Genomic DNA, 27,443 nt, shown 5'->3' on the forward strand with positions numbered 1-27,443 from the left:
AAAACTCCTGGAGTGGTTGAAGAATTGAAAATGCTCCCAAACATTGCACCGGCTAGCAGAACCCTACTTAATTAAACAAATATTTGTTCAGCCCATACTGTATGTCAATTACATTGTTAGCATCTCTCAGGGATGAAACTAAATAAAATGATGCCAATTTTCTAAGACAGCAGCACAACATCAATAGTTCATAGCCACGCTGCAGTCCCGATCGCATGGTGTCTATTAGATTTTATGCCTATGCCTCCCCGTTAAGAATCATTGGGTTCTCTTAATGTTTTCAACAAGTGCAAATTAAAGTGTGCCCACAAAGTGCAATAGAAGAAATAGGTAAGGACAGATTAATTTTGCCAGGGCCATATGTAAGAAAAGAAGTGTTCATATATTTGGTGTATCTCAGGGAAACTAAAGGCAAAGATAACTGTACAGTTTAATAATTTGTTTTCTCGGTGCATACACAAGAGAAACAGTTCTTTTACATTTGATGATGTGTGCTCTAATGGTAAAATACAGAGCTTTAGTAAAATAACCTACACTTAATGTGTACACAAAACCACAATGTTAGGTGATATGTATAAATATTGTATAAGGTTGACGCATATGTAAAAGTGTAATGTAGTGTCTTATTGGAAGGTTTCTTGTGTCTTTTTTGTACATCTGCTCTTTTTATTGATAATACTGGCAGTTATGATTTTCATAACTGAGAGAGCATTTGCTGATATACTCTCTGATAGAATATATGGTTTCTAACATAAACAGGTATAATTGTATTGAATTTTCATGATTCCATTTTTACATTGCATTTAAGTAAGATGAATAAGGGGAATCTGAACCAAAGTCTTACTATCAGTATATAAATTTTATAGATTATTGTTTGGAAATAACATTTAGAGACTTCTAAGACTGAACTTAGATAGGGTTTGAGGATATAAAACTACCTACAACTTACCATGTAAGGATGAATTTCTGTTCTAAGTTTCACAGAGAGAGACTACACAGATCCTTGGAAGTCTACCTGACAACTTAACAACTAACAGGACAACAAACTTGTCCTCTCCTGGGCCATGTGGTCCTCATTTTGTATCCCGAAGTTATTTCTTTTTATCTTTACTTACAGCAGTCATAGCAAAAGAGAACATCTTTTCAATTATTTCCACATCATAAAAAGACATTCAAAACCATTTCCATAGGATGTTATTAGCCATATAAAGACTAACTCATATAATATGATGTAGGGATATTTAACTTAATTTTATGTGGAAAATTGTCTTAATATCAGATCATAGTATGTCAGGATGTGTCTTAGCATCCAAATTTTAACATACCTCTTAAATTCACTTTTCCATTCTTATTGAAATATACTGAATATATTTTTCCTGGTATTATTATTTAAAACCTGAATAAATTCTATTTTATTCAGGTATTTTCTCACAACACATGTAATTTTAGGGAAAAATAACTATTTTTCTAAAAGGTACCATCCATTTCAATTTACTAAATATAAGAGTTTTGAAAATCATTTTAATATGCTTACTGATTGCCACTGAAATACAAAGCAGAGAGGATTGTCATTATGAATTCATTAGCAAGAACTTCAAATAGTCATATGATAATTTCAAGAAATCTTTCTTTTCTATTTTAGAAGCTTTGCTTTCCCATTTTTGACAATGATTATTTCATCCATTTTTTATAACTGATTGAACTCTGATGCCCTTGCCACATACTTTGTTGAAAAAATACAAGCTGTCAGATGGGAAATTCTAGCAGCAAAAAACCAAAAAACACACAAACAAACAAATAAAAACCAACTTACTGGTGCCTGCTCACACACACACTTACCCATCTTGTCTTTCTTTCCTCTGTTTAAAAGAGAAGGGGTGTCCCTATACTTGTCAGAGGCAGATCCTCTCTCTCTCTGCCCCCGACTCTTTCCTTTCTCCTCCATGTCCAGTCCCTTCCTTTCTGCTGGTTCATTGTCATAGAATTATATTCTATTGCATTTTTCTCAAATTCCTCTGGTGATAAGGATCATCAGGGGAACATATTAAACATACAACTACCCACATCTATCCCAAGCTACTATTTCAGAATCTCTAAGGAAGGGGACTGAAATGTGGAAGTTTGATAAAAACACCAGGTAATTTTTTATCAGCAGGTGAATTTAAACAATCATCTGTCAACATTACCTCTTTATGTCCCATATCTCTGCCAACTATTTCTTTATTTTTCTACCACCCTTCACGGCAAAACTTACCAAATAGAAGTCTTATATATATCTCAAAATTAATATCCTGACTTTCTTTTGTTTACTTTCCTCAGATAACCTCATTGTCCCACACTGCCTTCTTCATTTAGTTGAGTTCACCAGCACCTATTCATTTACCCATCAGGATTAGAGCAAATCTCGGTGCTTCTTTCTTCCCCTCTTCACTTTGATCCTGGTGGTGGTTGGATCAACACGAGCAATCCACAAACACTCTCTTTCCACTACAAACACTCTCTTCTACATACACATACGTATTTTCTCCTCTGACCTGGACCACTGCAATAGACTGCGAATGTGTCCCTGCTACCATTCTTGCCTTCCTCCAAGCATCCTTTCACATAGCCTTCAGAATTTCCTTATCATAATATGTATGATATAATTTCATTCACCAGTTTATAACTAATCTTGATTTCCCATTACACTTAGAAAAAAAATCTAGACTCCCTTTGATGATTTAATCAGCCATGCTTCTCCAATGTCATTTCTTTCATTCAAATGTATATTTATTCATTTTTCTTTCTGTAAGATTTTATTTATTTATGTTTTAGAGAGAGGGGAAGGGAAGGAGAAAGAGAGGGAGAGAAACATCAATGTGTAGTTGCCTCTCAAGCTCCTCAAACTGGGGACTCGGCCCACACCCCAGGCATGTGCCCTGACTGGGAGTCTACCCGGCAACCCCTTGGTTGGCAGGCCTGCACACAATCCACTGAGCCACACCAGCCAGGGCCTGTTTATTCATTTTTCAATGACTACCTATTATATACCAATCTACTATGTGCCAGCCATGGGTAGAACCTAGACAACTGTTAAGAACACAAATACGGTCCCCGCTATCCTGGAGCTTACATTATAGAAGATGTTTAATACACAATAGGCAAGTACATTTTAGAGGGAGAAAATAGATAGTCATGATGGATAATATGAGCGTGGTTGGAAATAATATTTTGAGGAGTTACTACTGAGCTAAGACCTTAAGAAAGGAAAAGTGCCATATGTTTAAAGAACTCCTATCATCCTCACCCACCCCCAACCCCCCAAAATAGGAATATTCTTGGCATAGGTATATCAACTACAAATGAATTTGGAGACCTCTAGGAAGTGGCAGACCGATAACATGACTGAAGAGGTAGGGAAAGGAAAGTCTCTGGCTGTAGCCTCAGAAGCAGACAGAAGCAGGAGCACTCGAGGCTGTGCAGGCCATGGTGAGGACTTTGGAATTTGAAATGCATGAGGAATCCATTAAGGCATTTGAAGCAGAGAAGTGACATGATTTGATTTACACAACTGCTTGTGGAGGGAGAGGCAAAAGTGTGAGGAGAGGACTATTTCAGCGTTTTAGCCTATGCTACTTTCACTTCAACAGTACTGTAGCCACAGCGGCCAACATCTAGTTTCTTTAGAAAGACAAAGTATTTCAGACATGAAGACAATAGCACATGCTGTTTTCTTGACTTAAATTCTCCCTTGCACCCTTCTTCATTCAGGCAGCAGCTTGCACATCTTATATTAATTGAGGCCTTCTCTGCCAACAAAATTTAGAGGTTAACACAATTATTCTTTTACAGGGCACCGTATTTTGTGTGTGTTTATTCTCTTTAAGTACTCTTTTCTCCAATAAACTCTAAGCCCTTTGAGATCAGATACCACACTTCTGTTGTATTACTATTGCCAGGCTGATACTGGAAACTCAGTATCTGTTAAGTACATGAATAAATATTTGCTAAAATAATAGTAATTTTCCATTTCAACAGAACGACTATTTTTAGAAAAATATTCTACTTTTTTTCTCTTCATTATAGATTTCAGCAGGCCTTAGTCATACAGTAAAAAAGCTTAACATTTCTCCTAAGCAAAATTACATATCAGTGTATGTAATCAGTACCTTTCTGTCAAGTCAGCTCCAGAAACACTCCTCAAAACACACTTAGAAACCGTCCAAACCTGAGTTTGTAGATGGCACCAAGGGTTCAAATTTCTGAATGTTTTAGTTAGTTGTATCAGTGTATAGAATTATGCTTTAAAAATCCTTCAGTGAAAACAATTAGTCTATCATTCTTACAGTGATGATGTTCCCAGAGTCTCCCTGAGTCTAGCTAGTTATATGGTAAAGTTTATTTCATACACTAATATAAAAATCTTTCAATATGCATAATTTTACTTTTCAATCTTTGTTAGAGTTGATGATTCCTAACGGACTCATTCCCAAAGAGTCTTCCACTGCGAGTGTCTTTGTGAACATCAGTGCTGAATGGGGGAAGGTATATAAGTAAAGGATCAGGGAATGCCAGATCCAAAATAAAACTTAGCCGTTCCAGAATTGGTGAGAAAAGAAGGGAAGTTACATTAAATTGTATGTTATCTTTGCTTTTCAGTAATTGATTTATTTTGTGAAAAGTAGGGAATTGGTGAATACTTGCATAAATTTGAAGGTTTTGTTGTATTCAGTATGAAGCTGCAAATGTTTATTCTGTGGCATCTTGTACAAGGCATTGTGCTAGGCTCTGTGGTAAAAACATAGAAACAAGGCTCAACCTTCACCCTCAACTGCTCGCATTTGAATATGGGAGGAAAATACATCTTCAGAAATACTTTAACTCTCCCAGAATATGGAATTGTTGGAGCTAACTGGCAAGGTGCTCAGGAAGGTGAATTCAGAAAGTCGCGCTGAAGCATTTAGGACTCGGTGACTAGGGAGGGAGGTGTGCAGAGGGACAGAGAAGCACCAGAGAGTGCTCCCAGGCTCTGAACGCGGAGGAGGTGAGGACAGTGCTCCTGTGGACAACAGAAAGAAGACTGACCTGTGAGGCAGGAGAGCATTCTAGGTGCCATTCGTCCGAGTCCTACAAGAAGCTGAAAGTTCACATCTCAGGCTGGAGAAAACATTAAAATTAAATCTATCTAGGCATACTATTTAGAATATTTTCTGTATATAGTTAATAAAAGAAGCCATAGTCAGAAACATGTTTAGCATGTAGAGATCTCCTTCTAGTAATACCGGTTTTCACCACTAACGTATCCATTTTTATTTTTCTAAAATTATTGTATGTCTAAGTAAAGGTTTCATATTCTATGGATTCCTGTGAGACTATAATCTGTGAATAGTGGATGGTGTTGGTTCACCTAGGTTGACGCTGAGATACTCCTCAATCCAATCTACCAGACAACATTTGTGAGCTTCTCCTTGACACTTCTGTGATGCCTTGGGTTCCAGGGATCATTTTGAAGCTTGTAAATGCCTCAGTCATTTAGTCTAGAAGTCACTAACTCAAATGTCTACAAGAGCCAAGAAGCTAATTGCAATGAGTGAATGCTTACATCATATGTAATAGGGGATAGCCAGTGGTAGCCAGTGGAGATTTCAGGCTACTTATCAGGAGACTGGAGAACCAGTTCAACACCAGCGGATTGCAATCCAAGAAGGAAAATAAAGCAAGGAACCTGAGTTGACATTTCCACTGCACAGACTCCCTCCCACTCAGAGAGAAAGGAAACAGTGACTAGAGCTTTGAGAAAGCGCCTACTGTAGAACAGAAGACTATGAAATGACAAGTAGAAAGAGAGTGAAGAATGAGATTTACACCACTACAGAAAAACCACAGCTCAAGAAATTATTTTCCAAAAGTGGAGAAAATGAACTGTTAGCAAAAGCTGCAAAAGGCTGAGAGACAAAAAAAGGAACCTGGGGAAGAAGCATTTCAAAGAAGCAATGAGAAGGGCATCAGCTTCTTTTTAAAGAATTGTTTTTATTTTTTAAAGTAATAAATGAGATACAAAATTTTAAGAGGTTTAATTATAATTAGATGAAAATGAAAGGACAATGAAAACAGAGCTTTTGAGAAATTTATTAAAAAGTGTATAATCATAGTGTACATGTATAAAAGTATAAAAATGAAGCTCCCTCATTCTTTTTTAAGAATTGAAAAAAAAATTCTTCTTAAAGTTCTTGATAGAAAATGGTGTGTTTAAATAAGTAAAAAATGGCTTTACACCAAAAAATTTCCTCTTACTTTACAACACATTCTTTGTTATATGTAAAAGAGAAATAAAAAGTTCTCTCTTGAAAGAAACTATTTGCAAGATCAGTTTTACAATATAGCTCCTACTTTAAGTAAATTGATTCCGTTACTTTTATGAATGTAGCTGATTTAAAAATAAAAATGACATAATAAAAAAATAGAGATGAATTTGTTTCTATTCAGGCAGTAAGATACTCTTTTTATTTTTGGATGTTTGTATATAAAATGACTTATTGTTTAAATTTATGGAATTTTCACACTTCAGATCATTGGCTTCTTCAATACCAGTCCAAATTTGTGGAAGCTAAATTCTTGGCATGAAGTATTAAAGAATGTATTGAATATATTTAGAATGGGGTTTTAAAAGGAAGTCAACAAAATTCGTGGCATAAAGAGTTAAATAATGTATGTAATGTATTTAGAATGAGATTCTAAAAACTCAATTGTACTTAATTAATTTATTTGAAAAGATATTAAATATATTGTTTAATTGCATTGATTGCTAAGTTTGAAAGGATATATTTTTATTAACTCACAAGGTAAATAGGGAAAATAAGCAATATCCCATGATTTTTCCCTGTAAATATCATTATTTTATAATTATTAAAATGCTTTTGATCTCTGACAGAGCATAATATAATTCTTCTAGAGAATGACTGCTGTTTGACAAATATATCCTTTAACAGAATTTAATGACCAAAAAGCTTTCTGTTTCTCCAAATGACTTTGACCTCCAATTCTGAAACTGACAGGGTGACATTCCTCACTGAACAAATATGATACCGAACTTTTTAGAGGGAATGCTAAATACCCAGGTGATCCCTTTATTTTTAATCTTAAATATCAAAATAGATAATTTTGCCACTGGGAGGAATTAAACCAGACATATAACTATAACTGGTAAGATTTTTATCTTTAAACTTAGAGATAACTAAGATAAACAAAAGGACTTTACATCTCCTTAATGAGTTATTTACATACTAGTCTGCTGTTGGGGGAGATATATATATAGATATATACTCAAAATTATTTTTAATTACTGATAACAAATTAAATTCATTTAATCCTATCTGAGATTTTAATGTTAGAGATAAGAAGATCAAAATCATCGTGAATTCACACTTTTAAAAAAATTGGCAAAAACAAGAGTTCCCCCCAAATTACAGCATCATTGTTTGAAATAATAAAAGAAAACAAAATTATAAAAGGTACTGAAAAATTATAGTACTATTTTCATATAATAATAGAGGTAGAAACAATTAATATTTGCTTTAAATATTCTTTACAGTTATTGTATTTCTGCAACTATTCACTATATAAAAATGTAAATAAATATAGTGGTATAGCATATATCTCCAATATTATTAGCTATTTCTAGACTCAGGAGACGTTTACTTGTTATTCAAAAATTTGTATTACTCATTATTTTTAATACATAAAAAATAAAGCCCTTTATAAACCAAAGGAGTCACCATATGCTACAAAAGCTTAACTGGACATTCAATCCTAGTGGTTTAGAATTCTCATGAAATATGGAATAAAATTGTTATGAAAAGATGTTCTTGGGACTGGCAGTTACTTACTGACATTTGTTTTCCAGTATCTGGGGCTAATCGGTATGAAAGCATTTACAGATAAAATAAGAGTTGATGGGAAGAAAATATAGTTGTACCTCTTTAATGTAACAGTATGAATATCCATAAAAGAATACGTCAAAAACCTAAATACCACAAGGAGAGAGAGAAAAGGGGAGGAAAGTTATTTTTTGCTTCCCTTGAGCAAACATAATTTCCATGATTTCTTTTTAATGACTGTGGTCTGTGGCCAGTAGGTACTGATTTATGAAAAGCTGTAAAAGATCAGGTGGAACTCTGCAGGACATCGTTTACAGCTGCATGGATTGAAACCTATCTAATTTGTCTAGTAAAAGTGTGAGCTCACGGTGCACATCACCCAGTCTATAAATTTCCCCGTCAGACCCAATGTCTGGGGCTCGGTCTAAAAAAACGCCAATGCCTGCAGCTGCTCACAAAGCCCACATTCCCTTGGTGTGCATGAAGAGACATCACAGGCTCTTCACAGTGAGAGACAAATTCCTATCCATTGATAAACTCTCCAGATGTCCTCTCAGAGGAGGAAAGGAACCAATTTTATTTGAATTCCCCAGAGAAATCCTGGAAGTGGAAAAATGATACTTTGCAGGACTGGTTATTCTGAGGTCACTGGCATTAAAATTAGGTCATTCTTTGTCTTCGTTGTACTTTGATCCAAGTAATAAACAGAAAAACTCAGTTGGGGTCACTCTAATCCCTAATCCGCACGTCCTGTTCTATTTCAATCTGTTTATACTAATTTTCTCTAAACTCTTGTTCAGGCTGGTTATAGTGTTGAATTTAAAAGTACAAACCTTTTTGAATTGAGAAGAAAACACTCTGCATTTTGCTATTAGGCACGCTTCCTAAACATTCTGAATAAATGTACTAGGGTTTGATTCTTTATACCCACAAACCCATAAATAAAAAAGTATTGCTATTCATGAAACCAGGAGTTGACAACAGTTGATGTTAGCATGCGTGCACAGCTACTGTAAGAAGTCCAAGCTGTGGCATGTGTGGGGGGGTGTGCCTGTAGATATCTTAATATATTATTCTCTTCTTTCTAGGTCTCACTTCATTTTCCTTATAAAATTTTCTCACATCTGACTTAATGTTATTTTAATCATTTTTTTACTGATTCAATTACTTTTTCTATGGATCCAGTGCTATACCTAATTCTGGCTAGTGAGTAAGGCTGTTTCACCCATGATGGCCATGCCAAAACAACCCCAAAATATCACTCACATAAGTTGTGGCAACTGAGTTCCTTAATGTCTTAAAAAAAACAAAAACAAGATTTTCAATTTTTAAAATAAAGGTCTAAGAAAAAAACAAGAATAAGAGATTTTCATTTATTAAAATAAACATTTTCCTTTATCTGATGAGTAACTTAAAAGAATCATAGAAAATTATTTTTATATACATTCCATACAGAACAATGTATAAAGTGTTATTTTGATATTTTGTAGTGTTTATATTCCTAAAGAAAAGAAAATTAATCTTTTGTAAAATAATGCCTATGTTTCATTTATGCTTTTTTAAAAGATAACCTCTGAGGGTTAGTTAAAATTAAACTATAACACATAAAAGTGATAAACTCTATAATTTAGAGTTTTAATTTATAATTAAAATGCCTAAAGTAGAAAGGATTGAAGTAGAGTTAGTCCAAGAGAAAGGAAGTTGAAGAGTCCTCCACTTCAGCTCTCCTCCACTTCACAAACGATTACGTCAGGGAAGGAAACTAGCTATCGACCTATATTTTCGACAGAGGATGAACACATAGGTAGAACCAAATTTTTACATTGCCATTTTTTCTTAAACTCAAGATTAAAATTTCAAATTTGGGCATATTTTTTGGATAAATTTATCTCCATCAAAATCCAAACAATTTACCCTCCTCCCATACATCCCCAACCAGAGTATGCATGTGTAGGGCATGATACACAATTATTCAGATTTTAAAATTTTAACCTCACACCTAAGCATGTCTCATATGTCAGGGAGTGAGTTGAAGAAATTTCATCATAGTCATGGAAGTTTCCCTGTTAAAAATTCCATTTAAATGTGGGTAAGGTTGGTTTTTATATGGATTTGCTTCACAGAGATATTTTCTCATGAGAACATAAGTTTTTATCACATATCCTGGATGATAATCAGGGTATTGTATTCATAGGCAAAGCACTATACACAGTTTAATTGTGTCTGGAAGAATCATTTGCTGTTATTTTATATTTCTGGTATATTGGAACTGATATCTTAAAGAGCTAAATTTGTTTCTAAAATAAGGATTAGTGTACGCCAACATATTTCATTTGTTTTGGTGTCTCCTGAAAATTAATTTTAAACATTGAATTTCAACATTTGAAATGATGAATTTTATTTAGTCAAATTATTTTTAATATACACGAAAATGTGAAGTTCTAATTTAAAAAAACCTTAATATTCAAAACTTAATAATTTTTAAATTTTTCAAAAGCTTAATGCTGATTATATTCAACTGTAGTATCACGAAACATGAAAGATTCAGAATGATTACTCTGAAGAGGTAAAAATCCAAATGTGCACTCTCAATTGTAAGACAAATATTAGATTATGACACTTTGCAAGAAAATTGGTCCTGGTCAAAATGTCCGTGGAGACCTTTGGCCCACAACAAAAAGGCCCTAGAAAACTGCTGACACATTAAATAGTGCACCGTGCAGCAAGGGATCCCACCCTCAGCTAGCCCTCCGTGCATCGCTCTAAGAACTTTCTCCAGTAAATACAGTTAACGAAAATCCTGCCCTTCTGCATGACTCAAACCCCTGACCCATCTGCCTAACCCTGCGTTTCATTAACAGCTAAGCTACTAGGGTAAGACACAGCAATACAACCACAACGCAATTATTGGAACGAGAAAACGTGATAGTATTTTTCATGTATAAATCCTGTAAACTAAAGGTATAGATAAACATTATGGACTATCGGATCCCATGGTGCTTTTCTAAGAGGAAGTAATAGTAAATACAGGCCTTTGTCCACCTGGCGATCGGGCCCACTCTGAGTTAAAGGAGAATTAAAGAGGTGACTGAGAGCTGAAAAACAGAACCCAAGGACAGGTCACCAACAGGCAGCTTCTTTGTGCTCTTCATGGATGAAAACGTGATCTCTTTCATTCCTTTCACATCCCTTTGGTTCACTATATAACAGTTAGTAATAAATTTAGGGTTGGGCTTGTAATTATCTAAAACACAATCCTAGAAGTTCTTCTTAATGTTGATTATATTGTGCAATATAAATCGCAGTAACAATCAATCAATTTCTCCCTCTCTTTCTCGTTCTCTTTAATTTTATTAAATTTATTGGGGTGATATTGGTTAATAGAATTATCTAAGTTTCAAGTGTACAATTCTATAATACATCATCTCTATACTGCATTTTGTGTTCACAACCCAGAGTGAATTCTCCTTCCCTCACCATGTATTTGACCCTCTTTACCCTCTTTCACCCCTGCAGCACTTCCTATCTCTCTGGTAACCACCATACTGATGTCTGTGTGTGAGAGTTTTTGTTTCTTTGTTTGTTTGCTTGTTTTATTGTCTTCTTTGTTCATTTGTTGCTTCCTGTTATATATGCCACATATGAGTAAAATCGTATCATGCTTAGTAAAATAAGTCATACGAAAAAAGTCTCTCCCTTTTTACTATCTATCATCTACTTATCTCTCTGTCTCAATCATCATCGTCTCTCTATAGAGAGAGAGAAGTATATATATGATGAACTCTATATAGTTGTATATAATGAACTCTCGTCATTCCATTACATAAAACAAACTCATTTTGGTGTTTTCCCATATGCGAGGATTTCATTGATTACTCATCACTTTTTCCCCACTCCTTTTATAATTTTTCTCTTTAATGACATTTGTGACTTTTCAAGCTGTGCTGACTTTATGTCCTGCTGTAAATACAGTTTAGGTTTTTCCAACTCCCTTTTAGACAGCAATCTGTACAATGGATTTCTTATGGAAAGCCAAATCTCACACTAAAGTGGACAGCAACTTGTTCAGTGTGTCGTGTTTGTAATAATTGTATCCTAAATTAAGACCATCTTTGCTAATGTCAAACAAATTAACTTATTAAAGTGTGTATGGACATACTTATGCATTTCACTGGCAAAAAGTTTCAGTGGTTTTAAAAGGCTTCAGATTTTAACATACAGCAACTCTGCTGACTCCTGATCTCTCCCCCTTCGGTGTTTTGCTTTCTTACAGGCCATCAAACCTTCTTCTGGACCAAAGCAATGTTGACATCACTACCTTTCGCACAACCAGTGACTGGCTTAATGGTGTCCGGACAGCACAGTGCAAAGAAATCTTCACGGGGGTGGAATACAGTTCTTGTGACACCATAGCCAAGATTTCCACAGAGTAAGAAAAAGTTTTTAAGATGACTGAATGATTCTAAACTGTTTTTGAACATACATGTTTCGGATGAATGTGTTATATAAATAGTACTCGAATCTCTGAGGTACTTACCTGTCTCTTGTAACCACTGAGCTGGATCCTGGGTCTCTTTGTAAAGGACCTCTTGTGGACTGATGTGTGCTAATATGTTTTCTCCCCTCACAATAGGTGATTTCACTGAACTATGAGCTCCTTCACATAGACCAACAGATACATGTCTGTACTGAATTTCACAGACCCAAGCCCCCAAATTGAAACATAAGCAGATATAGTGTGATGATTAGTATATTCCTACATTTGTGATTTTCTGTCATTTTTAACAAAACCTCGCCTCTGTGGAAATGGAAAATCAAGAACTAAGTGGATAAGCTGGTGTACAGGGAAACATGCTAAAGTCTAAGGTAGTCTTCACAACTACTAAATAAACATACCATCATCTATTATAGAGTCCATGAAGGATAACATGCTTGAAAATGAAGTTGAAAGTGAAGTTAATGAAATGGAAATGAAATTAAAACAATAAAGACATTACTTTATTGTTTTACCTAAAAAGCTTATATTTGGTTTGCAAAGACAGAATATGCATAATTAGCATGGTTTTAAGTGAAAAACCAATAATAATCAAATATAATATGCTATATTTCTTAGGGATATTTGGACAATAAAAATCTTTTGATATGAGAAACCTGTGGACTTAAGGAAAAAGGGTTTGTCAAATGAATCCACTGAATAATTCATAACATTCATCTTCACTCACAAGATATGATAATCGGGAACTGGTAGTGAAGAACTAGAAGCCATATTCCTCATCTCTCTGTAGATGAGAGCCAGTTTACTGCACTTCCAAATATAACCTGCATCTGTTTTTTTTTTCCCCTGAAAAATGACTTTTTATGCATTTCCAAGAACAGGCTAAAAACGGCTTTCTCAGCCCCAGATCATACAACCTTGGTGTGCTACTCAGCTGACCAGCACCCGAATCTCTTAATTCTAAGCGCTCAGGAGAAACTTCTGACGGGCTCAGGCGTGTTTGTAGATGGCACCTTCAAAGTCAAGTTTCCCATTATAGGACTATTTATGTTCAAAAGAGAAGAAGTAAGATAGCATGAACTTGCCTCTAAAGGCCCTTTAGGGTAAAATAGAGAACTGTTACCAAAATTAGAGTTTCTGAGTTGGGAATATACACCAAAATTTGTACACAGTTCTGTATGTGGACAGTTTGTTTGGAAACTGTGTCCATCTTCATTTCAGAGTCATCCACCTTTCATCCCGATTTCTTCAAACAAAACTTTTCCTTGCCTTCAGATTCCTTTAAGTTTTAACTTCACCTACATTTAAATATTTAAGTGTTGTTGAAAACTTAAAGACTTTCATTGTCACTCTGTCACTCATGTTTAAAAGTCTATGTGGAGACCTACAGATAAGCTATAAAAAAGGGGCACACAGTGTAATTAATAAAGATGTAAGTGCCTGATGGGTACTTACATCTTTATTAATTACATGGCTTTATTGGCTTAAATGGGTAAAGAAGTTTGCCATTCAGATGTAATATTCCAGTCAGAATCGCCAAAAGTCACAAAAGGACTTCAATATTACTATGGAAGAGGAGAGCTGTTCTTAAGAAACATGCTCACTCTAGTCTGTTTAACCTGCGTTGGCATTCCTGTTTAAAGGGGAAGGCTTTATTGAACACACTTCTGACCCAATCAACAATATGCTTTGAGTTTCTAGAGCAGTTATTTAGATCAGACACAACCCAAGGATGGAATAATATATTTAACTATTTTTACGCATTTTTATTTTAGTAATATAAACAGCCAGGGTTATGATATGCAAGACACTTGCTTTAGAGCACAGAAGCATAGGAGAGAACGCAACGTTGAACATGTCTGCACCATTGCCAGATTTTCAAAGGCAAAGTTATACAAATGTTTATTCTCAATAAAATATCAACACTCATAGCTTTTAGATAATGAAACAGTGTAGTGCTGAGGTGGATGAGGCCGAACATTGTTAATATGATTAACCGCCAGCACACAATGTAAATATTGTCAGACATTATAAGCTGCGAATATGCTAAGTGCCAGGGTTTGTTACATTTCCAAGTTAGCAGGTATTTGTCTCAATACTCCAGTGTTGGACAGTAAGTTCTTTTTCACTAGTTAGAATATTTTCACTTGATTGTTGTTATTATTATTTAAACAATCTGTGAATGTACATTCAAGATGAAAGCTGACTTTTCCTGAGAGACTCAACTCTTTCAAGTTTGTTCTTTACACTAAGCCAGGTGATTACCAATCTCTGTGTTTCAAACCCACAATGTTCTTTTGTCTGTCCTTTCTCCTCAATTCAGGGACAACATAGAATTAAGACTCATTGACCTAAAATGCCTTGAGAATAATTATTTCTTAGGTTCCTCAATGTGTTGTACCTCCTGCTCCTAGTTTAAGCTAAAAATTAAGAATTTATAAAAAAAACATATAATACAGTAATTATTTGGATAATTCTAATGAGGCAACATTTTTACTTCAATTGCTATAAAATATTTAATTCAGTGTTTCATCCTTCTTGTTTCAGTCTTGAGCTTATTGTTTGAATTTTGTTCCTTTTAATTCTTATTTTCTTTGCATCACCCAGACTCAATTCAGAAAGGATTCCCTTAACCAAATAACTCTAGAGATTCTTCTAGAATAAAATAGCAATGCCTAAAAAAAGGATATTAATTTATTTCTATCCAGTCTATCAAATCACAAAAAAGTTCAAGAGAGCTTCAAACTCAAATAAATGGTAACTTACTTCAGTTAATTTAGGGACATCATTTACCTGCAAATTACTCGTCATCTAATTTTCAGATGAAATCCAGAAAATATGCAATTCTATTCAGTAGGCAACATTTTAAATATCTTTTCATAGCCTAAGATGGATTCAGGGAGGTGACTGTGAGAGAAGAAGAGAGAATGGAAGAGGGTAAGAGTTTCTATAGACTCTGGGGAGAGAATGAAGTGTGTGGAAGGGATATCAGGCGGATGAATTGTTACGAGTCATTATCCTGCACCCTTGGATGCCATTTACAAAGTGTCATCACCTATCCCTTTGCCTTTGAAGTACTGGATAGCTCGTTAACCTCTGGTCTCAATCCTGAGTTGCTCTTTAGTCCTGAACTTTTCCACTGCCCTTCTGAATAGGATGGTCAGAGTGGTATAAGCATACGAAGAGTGTTACTGAGACTACAGCAGCCGATGTTTAGAACAATTTTGGACATGGCCAGGTGGCAGGTCAAAGATATTTTGGAAGGGCTAGAGACAGTAGAGAGTACATAAAACCCCAGCTAAAGCATAGCCTAAAGGAATAATTAATTCTCTTTCCAATATAATTCTTGGCATTAAACATGAAATTAAAATATATTTGCTTATAACAGATTCCCAGACATGGAATCTGAAACAATTTTATGAAGAGTTATTGAGGGGTGTGTTTGGAACATATGAGTACATCTATAAAGAAGTAATGAGGGAGCATTGGGCTGAAGAAGAAGACTCAGCCCTTCTTATTGAATGAAGCAAGAGCCCCAGAGCTGGGCTGGCTCTTCAGAGAGTTCCACTCACTGTTAGCATCTGCTTTTTTTTCTAGATGCTGAGATAAAGGTGTGCCAGAGAGAAATGGCAATATATCATATTACTCTGTCCCAATGCTTAAATTTCTCAAAGAGCTCAGGGAATTAGTATACCACCTTGGAACATTTCTTTTCTCTGGTAACTATAATTATCATTTCATTTTCTGGATCTATAAAGAACAGGAAAACACAAGTATGAACGAGTCACAAGATATATGATATAGAATTGGAAGAAAAATGTTAGAAGAAATACAAAAAGAGTAAGGATCTATTGATTTGTACACATTTATATCTGCCCTGTTTTCTGGCTCTAGATTCATAACTGGGCTTTGATACAGTTTGGGGACAAGTAAGGAAATGTTTGTTGTTCATTTAAAAGATAGATAAATGGTATACACAGAATCAAAATCCTATAGAATACACATTCTCAAAAGCAGAATCAATACAAGTAGCCTGCATTGCTCTAAATGAAGGTTTCACTCTGCACAGTTGCACAGAGAATGACAAACCTGCTGTCACATCCCACTGGCCTTCCTGGTGAAGCGGGGCTGCTGAAGAGTAAGATCAGAGGGGACCTCCGGCAAAATACGACTTATTCGTGTAAAATTTATTAGCCTCTTGAATGGCAGCAAGGAGGTGACCCGCAGGTCATTAGAAATTTCATTGCCAGCTCAGGTGATGGGAATGCAACCAGTCCTGGTTAGCTTTATGTTTCTTAAATGGTTACCTATTTTTGTGTTTGCATGTCTTTACTTCTACAAGGATCATTATTCACTTTTTGTGTAGTTAAACTCCCCAGTTCTCACTCTTTCCCCCTTCTCTGTGTTTGTGTGCATGCACGTTCGTGTGTGTTCCCTCGCCATTCTCAGTTTTCGTGGTGCTCCTTGACAAGAGATACTTCACCCCTCTGTCAGCTTCTGCAGATAAACATATTTTGGACTATTGATTCATTCTTTAGTAAGTACATATTGAGTCCCCACTAAGTGATAACCGTTGCTCAGAGTGTGGTTGATAAGCAGACTATAGAACCAACAAGAATGTCTGTCCACACCTTCTTGAGGGACAAGATAGAGAATAAAGAAAATAAATCAGAAAGAAAGACAGTATGCTGAATGGTGACAAATTCTTGGAAGAAAATGAAACAAGAAAAGAAAATGTAAAGTGGAGGTATGACTACAGAGAGATTTTACAATATTAAATGGAAGGTTCAGGAAGGTTTCCTGAGATGGGAATGTTTGAGTCAAGACCTGAAAGATGTGAATATAGGACTACTTACTTGATTCAAGAATAAGTAATTGATGATTTGCACATGTTTATATAACTCTTGTTTTTTCTTAATAAAATTTCCTATGTTCTTGTAATTATTCTAATCCCTGGCTACTGAGTTTAAACTATTTCAAATTTAACAATTTTGATAGAGATAACTTCTTATCATTTTCTACTTTAAAATTATATGTTAAAAAATTGTTCTAGTTATCTATGGCCAAAACCAAACTCATTCAAAGCTTAAAGGTTGGCCCTGGCTGGTAGTTCAATTGGGCAGCACGTCATCCTGATACGCCAAAGTTGTGAGTTCGATCCCCCATCAGGGTATGCACAAGAATCAACCAATGAATGAATTAAAAAATGGAAAAACAAATTGATTTCTCTCTCTCTCTCTCTCCCTCTCTCTCTCTCTCTCCCCCCCCTTTTCTTCTTTCTCTAAAAATCAATAAATAAAAAAAAATTTAAGTTAAAGGTCAAAACACCAATTTTATTGTATATCACAATGTCATGGCCTATGAGTTTGGACAGAGCTAAGCATGTAACTTTTCCACTGTAGTGTTAGTGTTGACTGAAATATCCACCTAATATGAATATGGTCTAGGGTGGAGGGCTCCAGGTGGTTTCATTCTTGTCCCCCTGGTGCAGATGGCTACATAGCTGGAACTGCAGACTGAGGGCTTTCACAGGGCCTCTCCAAAGTCTCAGGGTAGTCAGACTTCTAATATGGCAGTTTGAGGCCCAGAGAGGGTGTCTCAAGGGATAAGTTGAACCTGGCAGTTTCTGAAGACCTGAGTGCAGAAACTGATAGAATGTCATTTCCAACATACTCTGTCAATCAAAGCAGTCCCAGAGCTGGTCCAGATTCAAGGGAATGGAATGATGCCCCACAAAAAATGTTTGACCATCTGTATTAGTTTCCTAGAGATTGTCACAACAAATTCCCACAAATTTGTTGGCTTAAACAAGCAAAATTTGTTTTCTCACGTTTATGGAGTCCAGAAGTCAGAAATCAAGGTGTTAGCAAGGCTCCAAATCTCTCAGGGTGAATCTCTTCTTACCTCTTCCAGCTTCTGGTGTATCCTGGCACTCCTTGGTTGTGGCAACATAACTCCAATCTCTGCTTTCATCTACACATAGATCTCATCTCTTTGTCACTGACTGTCCTTTTCAGGCTCTAATAAGGACAGTCCTATTTAGAGTCCACCCTCATCCAGTAGGATCTCATCTTGATCCTTGTCTTTTCAAAACAATTTTATTTACTTATTCTTAGACGGGGGGGGGGGGAGGGAAAGAAGGAGAGAGGGAGAGAAACATAGATGTGTGAGAGAAATATTGATTGGTTGCTTCTCTCACATGCCCCAACCAGGACCAGCCTACAGCCCAGGCTTACATCCTACCCATGAATCGAAACAGCAGCCTTTTGCTTTTGGGACAATGTCCAACCAGCTGAGCTACACCAGTCAGGACTTGATCCTTGTCTTAATTAAATATGCAGAGACCCTATGGGCTTCTGGATAGACAGAAATTTTGAAGGGGTCTCCTCCTATATTTCAACCTACTATATCATTTATGCTCTTCAAGAAGGATAGAGGTAAAATAGCTAGGATATTATACATGGATGATGTAAAAATAAAACATAAATAAATAGTTCAAAAACACCGGATATGTAATTGTAAAAGTTTTGCTCATTGAAAATCTCACGCTTACATATTATCCAGGAAACCATGATTCTCACCGAACATTTTCTCCTTTTTTTACAGTGACATGAAAAAGGTTGGTGTCACCGTGGTTGGGCCACAGAAGAAGATCATCAGTAGCATTAAAGCTCTGGAAACACAATCAAAGAATGGTCCAGTTCCAGTGTGAAGGGCTATTTCTCGAAGGAAGTGGTGTCTGTGGGAGATGTAGTGTCACTCTGCAGACAGATGAGATATTGGTGGAAGTTCCAAGCCCAATAAGACACTCATGTATGAGTACAAATGCCTTAAAATGGGATTTAAAAACTCTTTATTTTCCCATATCATTTAGTGAACTGGTGGGTGGGTGTATTTTGTTTTGCAATTGATTTTTTATATTAGTTGATGGAATAAATTAAAATTCTTCAAACGAAACGACGAAGAACTAGCATAGAGCCATTGATCATTTCCTGACTGTGATAGAAGCGAAACAAGTGAAATAACAGGACATAGTGGCTCTGTTTGCTGATTAGCCACAGAAGAAAAGACTTGTGATATTTTTATACACATAAGAAATCTGTAACAGGTATTTTTTTTCTTTAAAAGCAAGCAAAACAGAGGAACTTATACCTCAAACTATCTGGCCATATTTCATATTTACTAGCTTTTCATTGTATTATTATCTTTTATCTGTTTAAAGCTTATAGAAATAAAGTTTGTAGTTTTTTTAAGTACTACATATTTTTAATTGTTAGCTTCATTAAGAATTATCATGTAAAAATGTGTCTTAATTTTGAAGAAAAATACATATTTATTTTCTTTTTAATTGTTTTTATTGTTTTCTATTTATGCCTCAATGATTTAATTTGGATTCGCTAACAACCAAGTGCCAAATACTCCTCCAATTGTCAGCAGTAGGAAACATGGTAAACTAAACACAGAGAATGATGGGTTTCTTTCCAGATTTTTGAAACATCCACTTGTATGTATCTGCATCTATCTGTCTATCACCAATCTGTCTATCATCTATCTCTCTATCTGCCTGCCTACCTATCTCTCTATCTAGAAAGAAACCAAATCCTTTTTCTCTTCATTCACTAACCAAATCTCTCACAGTCTGAATTATGTCATATGTTTTTGTCTCTTCATTTATTATAAATGTATGCTCTTAATTTAGTGTAATATACTGGCTTGTAAGTAATGGACTGTCAATGGCATACCTGCCCTCCTCTGGAGTTTACAAAACCATTCATTCCATTCATTGGTAAAGAAGCTACGTTAGAGTTCTGAATAGAGAATAGCTACACTGGAAACAATTGAAATCTTATTTTGATTGTTGCAATAAGTGGCAATACAGCCTGTTGGCTGTTGCATGAGTAAAAAAAATCACTCAATATCTACGCTTAAAATCACTGAGCTATTTTTAAGGAATGATTATAACTAAACTACTCATTTGCATAACTGAGGTTTAGCAACATTACTTAAACATTGTGATAATCTATAGCAGGTATTGTTATCTTAAAGAGTCTTCCACTGAAATGCACCTGTTGTAATTTTGGTGTATAAATTAGAGGCATTAAAATTTCTTTGCATTTATTGAGCATATAATTTTCAAAATAGTTTTATTTTGAGACGAATAAAATGATTATCTAGCAAAAGATTCAAAATCTGTAGGCAGTGGAGAGATCTCTCATTGTGGGATCTTAGACTATTTCATAAAGGTCAAATATGAGCATACTCAGTAGTACTTGTAAAGCTGTACCTGGTGTAGATCTAGCCACTAATATATTATGAAACAACATTTTAGCTCTATATTCTTTCTAATGCTGATATGATCATATTAAGGGAATAGGAAATGCATATGTCATAAGAATAGAATGCCTAAAACAATGCTGCAACCTTTATGCTTTTATGAAAAAATGGAACATCTTACAGCTTACAATCAGATGAAATTCACAAGTGCTAATCTGTTGTAAATTTAGTGTAATTAGGCTTAGGTTGTGTTTCTTCATATATGAGATTATTTCTTAAAATTGGCAATAATTCTTATAGTCAAATTATCCAACTAGAATTCTATATTGGATATATAAGAGCATGAATTTTTTAAAAAGATCTATGTGACTATAAAATTAATTAGGAAATTACTTAACCCTGATGGAAGCAGTTAAAACCATTTTTTAATCAAATATTTTGTGTTGCAGAATATTCGATTGAGATCTGAATCTGGCTTCAGTCTCATTTTGTCCCAGACCGGTACTTACTTTTGTAGGTGCTGTTCTGTGCAGACTCACCAAAATCTGTGCATTTCATCAACTAATAGAAGTTGAGGATTGTTAAACCGACTGCACTTATTTTAGCTGTGATTTCCATTTGAAAGAAGAGGTTGTATACACAGTATATTGCCCTTCATTTTTTCACTATTTTTCTACCTGACCTCTTATAAATTTACTTCACATAATTCTTACCCTGTACATATGTAAACATAACAGTGTAGGATTCTGAACTGTGGAGTAGAGGTACTAGATGTTCACGGCCATCTCTTTGTACAGGACCGGCATCGACTTTCCATACACATGAAACCACTTCTCCATGCCATGGTGTGTACCATATTATCTGTTCTGTATCTTAAATTTGATTTACATATATTATTTATTTCTGGTGCCTTGCCCAGATTATTCTGTACTAAGTATCAATGAAACCATGTATAAATGTGATATGATTGGCAATATGTATTTACTTTAAACTTGTATTTTCAAAACTACTCTTTTAGTTTATGTTGTACAATGTAGATGGCCTCTTACTAATGTAAAATAATTTGTAGTGGAAACATCTATATTTTTATAATAAACATAATGAAAATATTTTTACAGAATGGAATATAGAAGTGTTCTTTGAAGGTTTTTAAAACATTATTAAAATCCATGCTATTTAAACAGCAAAATAATGAAATTTATGTAAGTCATGAAGAATGTGCTTCTGTTTCTTTTTTTCTCCATTAGTGAGAAGTGATCCATATTATACAATCCAAATTTCTTTTGTCTAAACCTCATTATGAGTAAGCCAGAAAAAAATAATCAGTAAATATTATCTGCATGATTAAAGAACACAACTGTATTAGACATTTCTTTTTTGATTACAAGTGCCAAAATCAAATAAATTAACTTAAGGGAAAAATAAATTTTTATTCCATGTGAATGAAAAGTCTGGAGATAAATTTTCTAGCTAAGAGATCAGGCATGGATGGATCCAGGAGTAAGTAAGTCTCTTATTCTTTGTCTTCATCACTTGACCTTATTTTCCTCCTAATTAGGTTAATTTGCAAACTATATCTTTTAAAATATCACTTTAATTTATATAATTGTATGTTGTAATGCCTATGTGATACTTACTGTGTTCAGTTGTTCCAACAGAAATTCTGGGGCTTTCCTTGGCTCACAAGCCTTTTAGGAATTATTTGGGGCAGGAGAATGAATTACTCAGATAGGCAAGTACTTAGTCATGTGCTTGCATTTGGGTATAGTGGATGTTACTATGTGGAATCACTGATCTACACAAGGATTTAAGGTGTCAGAGTGGGTTTTGTTGAAAAGAAAGTCAGAATATCATATATGAAAAAAGAAGGAAGGAATTCTGGACAAACCAAATAAAACACATAAAAATTAAAAACAAACAAACACAATTGCAAAAATCACTCTAAGAAACACCTGACGCTTTGTATAAAGTATGTACCTAGTCATTTGCAGTCTATCTAAAGAAAACCATTGTACACAAAAACCAAAAAAGGTAACTCACAATACAAGGCTAGATAATGTAAGCGATCAAGATTTCCACAGAGGTAAAAGTAGATGGGGAGAGATCACTAAACACATCAGATTTGAACTTGCCTGGAGGAGAAACAGCATTTGAAAATGTTAAGTAAAGGAAAGAATAACTCATAAGCAGGTTAGCTAAGTAAAAGGAAATAGACAAATAAGAATATATTCATTCATTTAGTAAATATACATTGAGCATCATGATGACACGGCGCTTTGCTATCACCAGTTACAAGTGACCTCATTGGATCTTTGCAGCGATCCTGCAAATAGATATAACCCCCTTTAACAAATGATAGAATCAAGTCTTAGAATTCTTCCTTGGGAAGAATTCCTTGGGAAGAATTCTACATACTTCACCCAAGTAAGTAGAATAACAGTTATTTCAAAATGGAATCTTCTTATTCCATGTTCTTTCCACAATATAATTGCTACTGTAATTCCCTTAAATGCTCTGGGGACAGTGCCAGTGGCAATTTGCCAAAATGATTTGGACAGAAGGTGTGGGATAAGTAGAGCAGATGATATTAGAAATCTCTTTTGGTGTTGTAAGCATTAAACTATGCACTTATTCGAGGGCAGCAATTTTCAACCGGTGAGCCGCAAGAATTTTTAAAACATTTAATACCTGACTACTTAGTCAGGGGCACTGACCTCTCTTCCTTTAGATTATCAAATTTAAAAAGTGACAACAGCCAACACAACAATACCCATCCAGTTTGAATGAATCAAAATCATATTTGTTTTTTGTCAGATTGGCAAAAGATACCTTTTTGTGTGTGCTGCAGAATTTTTATAACTAGTTTACATGTGCCGTGAGATTAAAAAGTTGAAAATTGCTGCTCCAGAGTAGTAATAGAACGTAAAAAATTAATGGATACACAGACCCATGAAAAAAAGAAAATTAACAGAACTTACCAATTTGATATGAGAATTGTTTAAGAGGCAGGAATCAAAGAACACCGTAAAATATTGGTTCTGGGTGTCCATAGAAATGATGGCACCACTAATAGGAGTAACAATAAAAAGAAGTTAATTTAACACAAGAACTTGCTAAATTAATGGTTTTAGCCAAACCTTCATAAGTTAATAGGCATTGAGGATGTGTGCTGGAATTAAAAAAAAAATTCTAAGGCGAAATTCAAAGGCAACAGGTGTCTCTGACACTATGAAAAGATCTACATATTTGTATTCGTTTTATATATATCTTTATCTTGGACCACCTTTCTTAAGTTAATGCTAGCAGAAGTAACAGTTAAATACGAAGTGTCATCAGCTTAAAATTTTAACAAACCATAATTTTACACACAAAATAACCCAAAGAAGTTGCCAGGTGGCCTTGTTTGCAGTGATTCAGATCCCACATTCTCTCCATCTTGTGGAGAATATAAGGCCTTAAGCTCTTTCTCTCAGCCAGTAAAATTGGAGGGAGGATTGTTTTGCAGGTTTTATGAGCCGTGCTTATGAGTGGCACATATCACTTCTCTCCTTTTGATGACTAGAAATCTATCATATTGCTATACTTAACAGCAAAGGAATGTGAGTATGCCTAAATAGAAGAGGAAAGGTTTTGGAATCTATCTAGCAACCTCTGCCACAAGTCATTTTACTGATAGATGTAATAGGTAAGAGGCATATAGTTCTAAAAGTTTACTAAGAAACCATCAGCCCTGGCTGGGTAGCTCAGTTGATTAGAACATTGTCCTGATATGCCAAGGCTGTAGGTTCAATCCCCAGTCAGGGCATATACAAGAAGCAATAAAAAAATGCATAAGTGGGATAACAAATCAATCTCTCTCTCTCGCTCTCTCTCTCTCTATCTTTCTCATTGATACACAAAAAACAATTAAAAATAAATAACTTTTTAACTTTCTGTGTATGCAGATACACACACATATAAGTATATATTCATATATATATTTATATATATGAACCATCAATCTTGCTAATTCCACCCATTTCTTATTCCACACAGACAACCATTTTTAATTATATTCTCTCATTACTTGAATCCACTATTCCTAGTAATGGATACCTGTGTTCACTGTGGGTGTGCACTCTCTGGCTCTCCTTTCAAGAGAGAACTTACAAGAAGAGCAAGTGGCTGGCAACCTCAAGCTGTCGTAGTTTCAAACTCTGCGGCATCACTTACATCAGGACAGGAGCACAGTGGGAGTATCGAAGCCTGGCATTTCCTCTCAAGTGACACGATTCTGTAACAAGCAGTCTTGGAGCCCATGTTCCAGTCATCCCGGCTAAGTTTTTCCTCAGAGGTCCACTGCGGTTTCAGCTTTCTATCCAATCGTCCCTCCTCCGGTCTCTCCTTATGGTACCGAGGTTTCAGATGCAACTTTCAATCAGAAAGCTCCCTATGCCTTCTCTTATTCCCTGCCCCAATCCTTCCGAAGTATTTCTACCACAAATTTTCCTGCAGGTCAGATTCTTTATTGCAGCCTGTTTCTTGAAGATCCTAAACTGAGATAATAATTTTCAAGTAGATTACTCTGGTAATTAAAATGTGATCCTTTGCTCTTCTGTCTATCTCAGTTTAGATCACCTAGGTCATTATGCCATCGTAGGGATGCTAACTCATTTTCTAGGTCTTCCACAACCTCATTACCTGTCTACAGTACCAAAGGAGTGTCCTAAATAATGCATCTGCCTCCAATCCTGATATCTCCAGTATCAGTCAGACTGATATATTAGAGCACATTTAATTTTGTAGTTCCTCCAGCACACGCAATTGCTTCCGGGGCCAGGTGGGTTATATAAATGAGTGAAGCAAGGGAGGAATGTGGTAACTTGTAAAATCACCCTTCATTCCTCCAGAAGCAACTTCTCAGAGACAAGGCAACATGGATCCAACACGAATTCGAGACCTTTCATGAGGATTCCTAATGGATCCTGTATAACAAACCATCTTATTGAAATTGCCTCTTTCCTAATCACAGCTGAGGGCACCTTGAGCAGGAACTGTGCCTTGTAAACCATTCTGCCCCCTTGGCCGTCGCAATTCTTGGTGTATAAAAAGCATTCAAAAAAGTGAAGTAGAATTAAATGTATTAGAACCATTTTTGATAATATAATAAAGGAGAATGCCCCTGGGTTTTAGGAAAAAGCATAAATTTCTTTGAGGTCAATAAAGCTAGTTAATGTTCTAGTTGTGTATCTTGGATCATTAAGCATACTGATTTCTGCTAGAACTGGTTCATTTTCATAGAATTTTGTGGACTCTTTTCATGGGTCTCAATGCTCCCATTTATCTTAGTGCAGTTAAGTCATTTAAGTAGACCCTTGAACCAGAGCTTAGCCATAAAAATTTAACAAGGTAAATGCCAAAGCTTTTCTGATCCTTTATACTCTCTTAGTATGTACAAATAATGTCAACATGCCTACTAAAAACTAGGCTTCTTATGGGGCATCTGGGATACGCATTCTATTGACCCAGGGGATCTAGACACAATTTAGAAAAATAAGTGGGAGAGTTAAGTGCACTATAAAATGAAGATTTTGAAGGTTTACAGAAGTCCTCACCCTGAAATTCTCTGGGAAAACTCAGTTAAAAGTTGACAGAAAATAGTCATAATTAAATTATATTTTCTTGCAAGGTAGACTATCATCTTTCTTCTTTAAAGAAAGGTAATAATCTACTTAAATTAAAAATTGGCAATAGCAATAATAACAACAAATAAAAATTTTAAAAATGCTTGATAATTTCCATTACATCTGTGTAAATAAATATGTATGTATTATAGTTACCTGTTCCAAATAATAATAACTAATATAAACTGAGCATTTACTATTTGCCAAGCAATTAATATATACAAGGTGGTACAAAAGTAGGTTTACAGTTGTTTATATGGAAAATAATGCAATAATTAATGCAATAAACAATACAATAAATAATACAAGAATAAATAATACAAGAATAAACTCTGTGTTTTGCATAGTCACAACAGTAAGCCTACATTTGACAAACGCTGTATTATTTCATTTCATTTTCTCAGAAGTTCTATGAATTTCATAGGCAGAGGCTTAGAGTTAATAATCATACCAGGCCATACTGTTAACACACAGAAGAACTAAAGTTGAAATTAACTTTAGGACATTTCTCTGAATAACTATACTCTATTACCTCTCAGTATAATATTTCTAATGAAAAGAAAATGTGAAGGACAATTATAAAATGAATTCTGGATTTAGGATCTTGAGTGGTCTCCATTTTGCCACTTTTTAATGTTCATGATGTTACTCAGCGACTCTGCTAGTGGTGACTCTGCTCACATTTCTGCAGAAGCCTTTGATCCTTACTACCGCGGCAGAGGAAGGAACAGGCAGTTACCCTTGATTTCATTTCTGTGAACTCCATTTCAAGAGCATGAGATTTGTCTGACATGTGGTGAACTCTTCAAGCAAATATGCTCCCTTGAACATTCAACAAATAATCTAATTTGGAAACACCAAATACCACAAGGAAAAAGTAGTACACTTGTGCTATTTTCTGACAGATTTCCACACCAATGATTTATGGAAGTGTGTTAAGTTGGGATTCTTATCTGAAGCCAAAAAAATCCCCTTAAATTTTTGAAAACTATAGCCTTCAATGATGGAAGCCAAAATCTTGAAATGTTTTCTAAAATCAAGGATGAGAGAACACACAATGTCATGTACTATCAAGAACTTGCTGACTTTCATATGGTTCTCATTTGTTCTCATACATGGCAAGTCGAAAGTGTTGGGAGGAAGCCAATACAAATT

At 35.1% G+C, this 27,443-nt stretch overlaps 1 protein-coding gene across 2 annotated transcripts in view; it reads left to right on the plus strand.

Annotated features, from left to right (window-relative positions):
- Window positions 1–21,826, plus strand: part of EPHA3 (EPH receptor A3) — a 343,281-nt gene extending 321,455 nt beyond the window's left edge. For both annotated transcript variants that reach the window (XM_024558191.4, XM_045193569.3), the window contains exons 16-17: window positions 12,130–12,285; window positions 18,958–21,826. In XM_024558191.4, the coding sequence (XP_024413959.1) occupies window positions 12,130–12,285; window positions 18,958–19,063 (262 nt within the window). In that variant the 3' untranslated portion in view covers window positions 19,064–21,826. The remainder of the gene's footprint in view (window positions 1–12,129; window positions 12,286–18,957) is intronic.
- Window positions 21,827–27,443: the final 5,617 nt, after the last annotated feature.

This window comes from Desmodus rotundus, chromosome 2 (assembly GCF_022682495.2).
Source record: "Desmodus rotundus isolate HL8 chromosome 2, HLdesRot8A.1, whole genome shotgun sequence".
NCBI lineage: Eukaryota > Metazoa > Chordata > Mammalia > Chiroptera > Phyllostomidae > Desmodus > Desmodus rotundus.